General features: G+C 54.6%; 1 protein-coding gene across 1 annotated transcript; it reads right to left on the bottom strand.

Annotated features, from left to right (window-relative positions):
- Window positions 1-933: 933 nt before the first annotated feature.
- On the bottom strand, window positions 934-3230 carry N656DRAFT_210015 (uncharacterized protein). The gene is made up of 2 exons (XM_064808904.1): window positions 2809-3230; window positions 934-2747 (listed from the first exon to the last, which is right to left on the bottom strand). The coding sequence occupies exons 1-2, from the start codon at window positions 3127-3129 to the stop codon at window positions 1131-1133; spliced, it is 1938 nt and encodes a 645-aa protein (XP_064668084.1). The 5' UTR covers window positions 3130-3230; the 3' UTR covers window positions 934-1130.
- Window positions 3231-10709: the final 7479 nt, after the last annotated feature.

The following is a 10709-nucleotide window of genomic DNA, read 5'->3' as shown; positions in this document are numbered from 1 at the left end:
CCATCTCTGTGTTTCCCTGCGAGGAAAACGCTACTATGGATGTTGGATAAGGTGACCGTTCACGGCTGAGCATGTTTTCGAATTCCTCCTTCATCATCCCCTTATGAGACGGCGGGATACCTATGGGAGGATGCGAAGCAGTACTAATCAGCTTGAAGCGTAATACTGTCAACGTCTCAACGAGAGGCAAACACAACACACCCGGACCTCCAGTGGGAGAGAGCATACACCACGGGAGTGGATTATGGCGTCAACAGAATGTACAGGCACGACCAGTTACGTGGTATATAACATATATATGTAGCATACATATAAACAGAGATCCGTCTTTCGGCACCCTCTCCGATTGTGATATCCAACTCCAGGCAGCCGTTGCGTATACATGTACCGGTTTCGTGTGCAGCATATCGGTCCTCCGTCCAATCCACAAAGATGGCGACACACTGGTGGGCCAAGAAAAAAAGTACTCTGTACAACATAAAAGCCGTCCACCGAGCCACCCATCCGCTCACCCCTGGCCAGCCCTTTCCCATCTCTGCTGTGTTATTGACCCATCCTTGATCCAAAACTCGTACGCCCATGGCAGCCTGCCCGTTTCACCACCTCCTTCGACGCCAGAAAACGCAGGTGGGGGTCAGAAGGAGAAGCAGTCGATGGACCCTCCCTCTCCCGTCAAATGCCCGTACCTACGGAGGGGTATCCAGGAGGAAAGAAAAAGGAGAAACGAGAAAGGCTGAAGAATCCCACATTGTCCCATTTATGATTACATTAATAAAGGGAAGCACGCTTTCAGCAGTGGCAACGCAAGATGTTGTCCTTGATCAGTGCTTGTTTTGGCGGGATGGTCAGCCACGGATATAAGCTGCAGAAGGCCCCCCAGTTCGCAGATATGCCAAGAAGAGAAGATAAAAAAGAAAGGAAAGAAAACGAAGGTCCTGTTTTGTTTTAGATACGGGCTCTAAGACGAGAAGCTTTTGTGATTCTTCAGACGATGCCAATCAAGAAGGAGAACAAAGTAAGAGAAAAGGGAACCGCTATTGGTACAGAGCATCTCGAGTTAAGCATACGCTGATGTGCCGTCGCTATGGGATGGATGCTTCGAAAACCTCAAACGGTGGGACTTGGCCCTTTTATGGCCTATCCGCGTTGAAGTCCTGAGGGGTAACGTTCTGCGCAAACTGGAACTGCTTTGACCTCGGTGGCGCTACGGGCGACGACCGTGCCGACGATTCGGCCGGGTAGGAATCCGGAAAGTGGTACTCGGTGTGCGACCCTAAACTAGTGCCGAAGAAGCTGCCATAGTTCGGGCCAATTGTCGGCGGAAAGGACGGTGTCACTGGCTGGCTAGCCACATAGCCTGGCAGCTGCGATGCCATCGAGAACTCCAGTTCGGAACCGCCGTGGCTGCAAAGGCTGGGCGTCGGTAATGGCTCGTCTTGTGGCACGAAGTTCCAGGAATGATCGACCGAGGTTGGAAAGAACGGTTCATGGAAGGCCAGTGGGAGAGCTGGAGTGCCCGGCGACGTCCTCCCAGGCGCCTCAGTGTTGTACAGCGGCAGCCCGCCTACCGATCCCAGAGAGCCATAAGGGTAGCAATGTTCTTCCTCTGGAGAATTCGCACCGAAAGTATTCTCTCCTAGGCCATGGCCATGGCCTCCATCCGGACTCACGGAGCCGGTGGCACTGTTCATCGACGTCATCATCGGGGCCTGGGCACCCTGCAGACTCTGGAGGAGCGCCTCTTTGGTCCGGTCTATGGCGAAGGGCGAACGAGGGCCGGAGGGACCTATAAATGTCTTTTGCACACGCCCACAAAGACTACCCGATGCTGACGAGATACGTCTCATCGGGCTAGGCGCGTCTAATCGTCTTTGCCCCTCAATACCCGTCTTAGGCCCTGGACCACCCCTCAGGGACGAGAGTCCTAACGGGGCCGGCCGTCGCATTTTCCTGCGGCCCGCAATGTCGGCAGGTGGTGGTGGTGACTTGAAGCGCAGATCCGACAGCGTTGAAGGTGATTCGGGCATTGAAGTGGAAGAGACGTTGTCTGACATGGCTAGGCTGTCCGCTGAGGTATGATGCCGTAGGAGGTGATGGTAGTCTTCTGTCTGTATTGATGCGCTCGTCGCCAAGTCCTCGGATGCGAATTGCGAGACCGAAGGAGTTGTATAGTGATGCTGCTCAGAAAACGTGCTGAATGCACTCGCAGCGCCCATGTCCATGCTTTGATGTGCCTGGAGAGAGTCAAAGTTTGGGCACCCAAAACCGTCCCCAGTCGTTGAATCCGTGGATCGGTACGGAAAGGCCGTGGCGTGTGCAAATTCATCCTTCGTCTCGGGTTGGCCAAACTGTCCAGTGATGGTGGCTGGCGGGGCGAGCTCTGTCAACCCCTGTGTGTCATGGGCCGGCGAGGGCGATGCCTCGCGTTTTACGTGAACAAAGCAATCTGCATCAGTCTCTGGAGTCTCGCTGGATTTGGCGGCCTCCTGCTCAGCGGATTCGGAAGTCGACGACGCGGGACTGTCGCTTTCCGCCCTAGCCTCCTCATCGTCTTCTCCGAGCGTCCCACTGGACACACTTGAGGGCTGGTGTTGGTCGTCCAGCTCAAAGAATTCGCTTTCCACGGCCTGATCACGCCCTTCAGATGACTTGGACTCGGAAGCGGCTCGCTCTCTGGCCTGCTGTGCCTCAAACTCGGCAGTTTTCCTCATCTGCTTCTCCTTTGCCCGGCGATTTTGGAACCAGTTCTGTGGCAATATGTCAGCTGAATCCATCCATCGTGAAAAGAGTCCATATCTCGCAACGGACATTTATCCTAGGCACCTCGACGCCCATCCGATCGGCGAGCTCTCGCTTGGTACTGCTGCTCGGTTTGGGGTTCTTTGCGAATTCGCGCTCCAACAGATCCACCTCGTCCTTTGCTAATCTCGGCTTTGGTTCCGTTGGCTTGGCGAGGTGCATGTTCCCCTGGGCCATCAGCGCGCCGGCCCTCTGTTGATGCTGGTAGTAAGCTATCAACTGGTTCCAGGACGGATGCGGATGCGGTTGTTGATGGCCGTAGAGCTGCATCGGCATGCCTGCCATGGCGGCATAGCGCTGGCGGTAGTGCTCCATATAGTCCATGTCCATGATGCCCGTGTTATTTGGAATGAAGGAGTTGCTGGAAGAGCTCTAAAGAGATTTGCAGGATGGGGCGCCTCTGCAACGTCTTAGAGGGCAATTGGCAGTCTGGACAACAATAACGAGTGACTAGGGGTTAGATAGGCGAGTTGACACGGCAGCCACGGTGAAGATATGGCAAGCCAGCGAGGGGGAGGGGAGAAGGAGGAGGATGAAAACGAAGACGAGGGAAGAGGGCCAAAGTCAAAGAGCGTGTGGGTCCGATCAGGATACCAAAAGCCAAGATGGTGTGGCACCCGGCCCGGGGAGGTTAACCAGTTTAAGACTGAGCGAGGGGCCCTGGCAGTGGAGGCCCTGGAGGGGGCGAGAGAGAGAAAGCGGCCCAGAGAGGGCGAGAGTGGGCGAGACACAGGCACAGGCACAGGTTGGGCTGATGAACAGGGCTCTTCCCGTCAGTGGCTGCTCCCCTGGTGAGCACTCAAAATCGCGGCAAGGTTCAGGTAAAGAGAGCAACAGCAGACAGGGCGGCAGGGGGCTGCGGGGGTAATCAGACAGGGCAGTATGTACATACACTAAATGCTGTGTGTGCCTACCCTATGTTGTTCGTTGAGCTGGCGCGTGGAGGAGGAAGGAGCTGCTGTTGGGTTGTGAAGCAGCAACCCCAAAATCCCTCCTCCCGTCTCGCTGCATACCTCCCATCTGCACCTCATGCAACCTTTGCGGGCTGTTCGCAGCATCCTCCTCTGCCATCCATCATGAATACACAGTACATGATCCTGTTGCTACGCGCGAGTCGGTGCCGCGCGACACGGACGACGCCGTGTGGGCAGGCACACGAGCGAAGAGGGGAGCACTGTGGGCGCTCAGAACGATCCTCGACAGGGGTACCTCCTAAAGAGTGCGTGGATGTTATGCCAAGAACGGCGTGTACCTCCGGTACGGAGCGAGGAGTGATGTCCTGAGCTTAGCTAGCAGCTGGGGTAACCAGCTCCTCGGGGCCTTGATTTTGATTGCCTGTGGGGCTAGTGGGGCTGCCTCCCGTCGGCACGTCGTGGGTCGAGAAAATCAACCTTTTGTTCTCTCACCCGACCAGCCAGCCTACGCTAGACTGATGAGAGGAAAAGGTTCCCGCGCCTCTGCCATCATTCATGTGTCGGAGATGTACATAGCACAACGCGACATAATAACCTTTAAAAAGAGAACTTCAATAACCACCTAGTGTAGATCGCATGCAGAGAGGATGTGGTCAAGTCCATAGCTTTCCAAGCCGCAGCCTCAGTCGCTCTTTGCTCTACTTGTTATAGTCATGGAAGTGGGCATATATCCTTCAACCCGCCGCAGCCTCAGAGCCTGAGCTGAACGAGTCGCCTTGCATATCTTGCCCAGCTCTGGTAAAAGTTCCCAAAACCAGTCGTTCGTCAGTTGTCAGGATTGACATTTTCGAGAATCCACTGGTTGGGGTCGTCCAATTAGGACACAGAGGTGACAGGTTCTTGATACAAATCTGGCGGCCAGACCTGTCATCCACCGCCTACTGTGCCCGCACAGTTAGCACGATTAAGCATAGGTCCGCGCACCCTGCCCCCCGTCCGTCCCTGGCATGTGCATGTGGGTGCCCGCATCGGTTGAGGGCAAGAACCAGTCGGCCGGCTGGTCACGAAATTCTCTACTGCCCGGTCTTGGAGGAAAACACAAGAGAGCCTTGGTTGAAGTTTGAGCCTCGAGAGCCAGGCGTGTCGGATGATGACACCAGCTTGGCGGCTGCTGCCGAGCTTGGGCGAACAGCATCAAATCAGATTTCCTCGTAAATGCGAATACACTTTGTAGTCAGCGGTTAGGTCAAGTCACGATAGCATCTCGGAATGCCAACCGAAAGTCAGTAACAGCAGCTGGGTCTGCTACTCTCCACTTTCGCCGACTCTGAAACTGTTTCAACACTGAGCAACGTTCGATTTCGGTGTCCGACTCACACGTGCAACGAAATCATGATTAGGGACCTCGGGAGCTGGTCTTCGTTGCTTCATGCAGAACAATCGAGACTTCTCATGCGAAGAACCGTGGCGCTAAGGTAATCATCATATCCTCGCCAAGTGACGAGAGAGTGGTGAGAATCATCGTGGGGGAGCGAGTACGGAGTGTCCAATTGACCAGGGTTGTTTCGCTCGGATGGGTTGTCCCCGACTGGCGGGCCCGATTTCTCGTCGTGTTCTTGCAGTCTTGGTTGTGGGACCCGGCTCGCTTAAGACCTCGCCTGATTCGTGCACTTGCTACCAGGAGCCCTGCTGCCCAGGATCTCTGCATCCAGAAGTCGTCTGATGGCACAGCAGCTTACCCCACCGTGCCCACCAGGCCCTGGCGACATGATGCAGTTCCTTGGCTTGGCATTCCAAAGCAAAAACCATGCGCCATGACCAACACAGATTGAAGACTGCCAGGTGATGATGATGCACTTTTGAGGCGTCGAGGTAAAGTGGCAGAACACGGCAGTGACGGCACAACGCACAAAGGTTGCATTTGTTCCAGGCTCTTTTCTCCAATGGTGACGTGCATAACCTTATCACGGGCTACATACGGAGTAGCTCACCTGCTTATTCGACCAACCTGTGAAGCACGTCCATGCTTTGAGTGAAGGTATTGTACACTTTCCGCGCAGTAGACTGACTCGGGAGTCGGGACAAGGTTGTGAGTCGTTATGTACCCGCACAGGTCGCATCACATCTTGGACTGTGAGCTAGTGTACGGAGTACCTCCGACACAGGTTCTCGACCAACTTGTGCCGGCATAGCGTACATACAATCTCACTGCAGGGGAGGACATCCAAGCTCACCAAGATATGCAACTCTGACCCAACGGCTCCAGAAGTAAAGCGTATACAGGTTCGAAGTTGGATGAGATGAGATGCGGTCACACACTCAGAGTTTACGGGACGACGACGCTGTGTAGCACGGGACGAGCATTGGGGGGTTGCTGCTGCGTTGCTATTTCTGGCGCCCGTGCTCTCACCGCGAATCGACGGATGCATCTCCCAATCATAAGCTGTTCCCCTTTCCCAAGATGCAGGGCAAAAGTGCCATCTGCGAGTCCTGCACACTGCAATTGGGACGGCAGCCATCACTGTCACACAGCGGCATGCACGCAACAGCCTGGGTGCTTGGTGCAATGTCAGCTGGTTGCCACTGTCAGCGAGATGCAGTGGGAGCCAGCAGTCAATTGTTAAGAGGTCAAAACAGCGTCGACAAGGGGTGAGTCTTCTTTTTTGTGTGAAGACAGAAATCTGTATGGCTACCCTCCGTACCTCGAGACCCCGCTGGCCCGAGATCCTGTCCTTAAGATGTGCGTTATAGCACACTGATGAAAATGTTGTCGGAACGACCGTGACATCGCGTGTAGTTTCGATGGTGGGGGAGCAGCTCGTGCCACATGGCTCTGGGCATTTATCCTGAGAAGAGAAAACCAAAAAGAAAGGAAGGGCAGTGGAATGGGAGCCGCCCGATTGAGCTTATCGCCGCAAGCAAGTGTCGAAGACAGTAGTACCTTTGGGCTGTTAAGAGGGGTAGTCGAGAGGATGATTTTTACATACAAAGTTTTGTCTTGCACTAACAGCACCAAGCTCTCTGATGCAATTCCCTTCCAAGCTGGGCCAAGCCTTCACTGATTGCCGATTTCTGCTCAACGATTCTGCCCCTGATTGTTAGTGATTAGCTAGGTAGCGGCTGTCTTTTTCAAGAATTCAACATCATCCAACGGACGTTCAACCCGTTGCTTTTCAGTGATTTTGCACCAGAGTACACATCTGTGATAGGGCTCGGGAGATGGGCAGTGGACCAAATCCGGCAAGCTTTGTCCTACCGCCGATCACCTCAGCGCCGCTCAGCACGGGGTCGATCATGCCGATCCTCCAAACCTTAAGTTATAATTTTGAGATCCGCACCAGAGAATATAACATTTTCCTCGACGCCATCAACAAGAAGCGACACTTGTACCCAATGGCTTCACTACGTAGATGATACGGAGCGCTTGACAATGAAGCTGTTGCCAGGAGCCACAAGCTTCAGACCGGTGTCCCCCGGTAACATTACGGGGCCCCGGCGCGGGTCCGGGCCCGTTTTGTGTCGACTGCCGAGGGCTCCAACAAAGCACGAGGCTGAGCGCTTGCCAGAGGTCAGGATCTGATCAACGTAGTGTACGCGTACTGCGACTGTTGCAACCAAGGCCTGAATTTCCTACGGAGTCGGTGGAACGTGACGAACGTCAGGGTTGTTAATCTGTTGGTAAGCTGGTGGGCCTCCCGGGACGCTCGGGTGCCTTCCAGCCGTGTCCCGTCCCGGGTTGCCAACCAACACACAGTTACGTTAGGGTCTGTCGCATGTACAGCCGGGGTCTCATTGGACGGCGTACGAACGCAACCAACAAAGTCATCTTTCCGGAATTGTTAACGACCCCGGAGTTTTGGACAGCGGTAGCGAGGGGATCACACTGGCCCCGAAGTTCGGGAGAGCCACCCCGCTCCGCCCAAGAAATGCTCGGCCATGGGTGCGGAAGGTTTCTCGAAGTCAATCACAAAAGGGTTGTGTCTCGGCCGACTTTCCAGACGCTGAGGTTCGAGGGGCTTTGTTCTCAGCCAGCGCTCGTTGGGGGCCGGACGGCCTGGGTGCCGAAGGTGAGGGGTTGCATTGCGAGCTGACAGAAAGTTCTGCCCTCGCTGTTTCCTCAGGGACCTCGGCCTCAAGCCGCTCTCCGCGGGAAGCTTGGGGGGTCGAGTTAATCCCGAGTGCAACTCTGCCAGGGTTTACCGTTAGCTGAAGGCTGAAAGGAACGAAAGCCAGCTTGCAACGCCTCGAGGTGCGCACTTTGGCTCATTCCTACCGGGCTTTTGATTTCGCCTTGGACTCTCTTCGACCTGCTAACTACTCATGACAGGACAACGAGGGGTGTTCAGGATGTTGGTGCTTCGTGACGGTGAGGCAAGGGTGCAGATTGGACCACACTTCAGCGCGCGCGAAACCCCGTCCCTGAAGAAATGTGAAGTCCAATCGGCGGGCGAACATGGGTGGGGTGGGTGGAAATTACACTTTTGCTGGTCCCGGCGAGCCACGTGTTTTCGGAGGGGAGCCTTCTCCACAGGGACCCATGCTTGAAGAGATGCGCGCTGTGTGCGCCGGGTATCTGCAGATTCAAGGATACCGAGGGCTACAAGTACAATTGTCGTGCTCTTTCCTTCTTCGTTTTTGAACTGCCAACCGACCGATGATGGATGCATCAAATTACCCGTACCTCTGTTACGGATACGCACAGGACTCTATGAGTCCAACTTGTGCGCTGCCTTTCTTGTGCCATCGTGCGATCTGGCGGACCCGAGTCAAGCGCACAATTAGCAACGGAATGCAGGTACTCCATATGTACGGAGGTAGTGTATGTACAACCGTCCTGGACAGGACGGTACGTTCCGCTTATCATGGCGCCACAGGTTCCTTTGGGCGAATCGCTTGATGGCTCTTGTCGGAGCCGGGTAGACGTCCGGGCGGATGATGTCGCAACACGGGTGAGGAGGCGGAAGCATTCTGAACGTCCCAACCCCCAATCAATTCTGTGGTTTGAGCCGCATCGGCTTAGCCACTGATGACTACTGATCACCCTGTGCATGCCGGAAGCCACAGCTAATCATTATACGGTGTACTGTGCTTGCTGATTCTGCCATGAGAATCAGCTACTAACTGATGACTTCAGAGATTTTCTCTTGATCCTGCAACAAGATTGGGGGCTAACAAGCCTACCGCGCCGCGGTGACTATAAGAGGGAAGACCGTTGACGCCGCTCATCTCATCCCGCGGGCGCGGCACTTTCTGCGCTCGCCTAGACAAGGCTGAAGAGCTGTGGCTCTCGGTCTAGGCCCTCGTTGACGTTATGACTCGGTCAGCACTGGTATTGGCAAGGAAGGTGCTTATGGGCTCCATATCAACTCAACGTTAAGTTATACATCAGTATCAGCAATACCGGTACATTGTAGGTCTGTTTTGTTCATTACAGAGTACAGCGCCTACCCGTCACACCGCCCCATCATGTTGGGCAACCTGGTTGGGCTGAGCAAAGCGGCACTGTGGATTGCCAGTAACCAAACACCTGGTCTCGACTGCCCAGCTGGATCTGCAGGAACGGGTTGCTCAACCTCACCTGACGTTACGCGAATCGCCGACCAAATTTGCCCTGTCAAAGCAAGCAAAATGCAACACGCTTGCGCGCAGCTCACAGCGTGCATCTCTTGGAATCCGATGTGGCCCGGGACAGATGCGGCATCCCAACACTCCCCAGCCGCCTCGTATTCACGCCCCTTTTCCTGGATCCTGATAATATCAAGAGTGAAATGTCACGATGCTATCAAAACATGACCGCCGAAGTTACTGTGAACTCGCTACCTATCATTCTTGACTGAAGTGATAGAACCAACGGAAATAGCCGCCCAACTGGCCGACGTTGAGCAAGGGGGCGAGGCTGAGAGACAGCCTCATCTCCGTTTCGCGGGTGCTTGCTTTGGGGCAATGTTATTGTTTATTCCTGCTCCGAAACATTGAACTCTCTCATTTCGCCTCTACATACAATTGCTACCTACGCATAAACGCGTCTTACTAAAAGTGCGCCAGTTTTTATATCTCCCGGAATCGGAGAACCTGCTGAAGTCAGCTGAGGGGAAAACAAGGGGGGGAGAGAAGAGGAGAGCCCCCTGTAGGACACAACAAGATCCAGATTCCGCATGGTCCAGCACATAGCTCTACCTATCAGCCTTGTTTCCCACAAGGACCCCAAGGCAACCCCGCTTCTTCCGAGAGGGACGGACAGACAGCCTCGCCTGAGCCATCACGATACGCACGATGGTGTACTGTGGTATCTCCAAGCCCGGCGAGAGCGGAGGGAGCACGCGGGAGACCTTGCCACCCACCGCATTACGACCTGCACGCCAGCGGCGTCACATACTTGGCATTTACTTACTCCTCTGACCCGGTACTTCCGTATCCCTCGCACACTCCACTTCAGGCTGGGCGAGGTCGGTTGTGTGGATGCGTCAGCTCTGTTTGGATGATGGCATCCTACACACATTAAGTTACGTAGCGTAGACTCGGGACCATGGTTGGGTTGTTGCGGGGAAGTTCCAGAATCGAACCAGAACAACACATGGAACTTTCTGTACAATGTATGTACACTGGTCCTGCATCTCGAACGGCAACCACGCTCTGTCTAAAGGTGGGCAGACTGCATAACTTTCAACCAGGGGGTATGGTGTGCTGCTGGCGTGTCCCTTGTGATGCGGTGGGTGAACGCTAACGAGACTCGTCAAGTTGGCTCTACACCAGATTACCTCCGTACACTAGCCTGATACTGTATTGTACATACTCCGTGCCTTCATTTCACCTTCAGACGTTAAATGCTGAAAAGTTATAGCAGGATACGTGAGGCACGGTGCTGGGGATCCATACATGGATACATGGACGAAGCCCAAGATTCACACCGGTACGGGTAGAGGCCGGAAAGGGGTGAACTGATGACCGACACCCAGAGTCTCAGAGGGGGGGCTGAGGGCGTCGAACACACACATA

This window comes from Canariomyces notabilis, assembly GCF_033297395.1.
Source record: "Canariomyces notabilis strain CBS 508.74 unplaced genomic scaffold N656scaffold_19, whole genome shotgun sequence".
Classification (NCBI taxonomy): domain Eukaryota; kingdom Fungi; phylum Ascomycota; class Sordariomycetes; order Sordariales; family Chaetomiaceae; genus Canariomyces; species Canariomyces notabilis.
This window is presented reverse-complemented; position numbering and strand designations above follow the sequence as displayed.

Excerpts from the sequence above, each read along its gene's own strand:
- N656DRAFT_210015 (XM_064808904.1), bottom strand. The coding sequence starts at position 3,129 with ATGGACATGGACTATATGGAGCACTACCGCCAGCGCTATGCCGCCATG. Across the intron at positions 2,748-2,808 it reads TCGAGGTGCCTAGGATAAAT|AACTGGTTCCAAAATCGCCG; the intron begins GTCCGTTGCGAG and ends ATATTGCCACAG.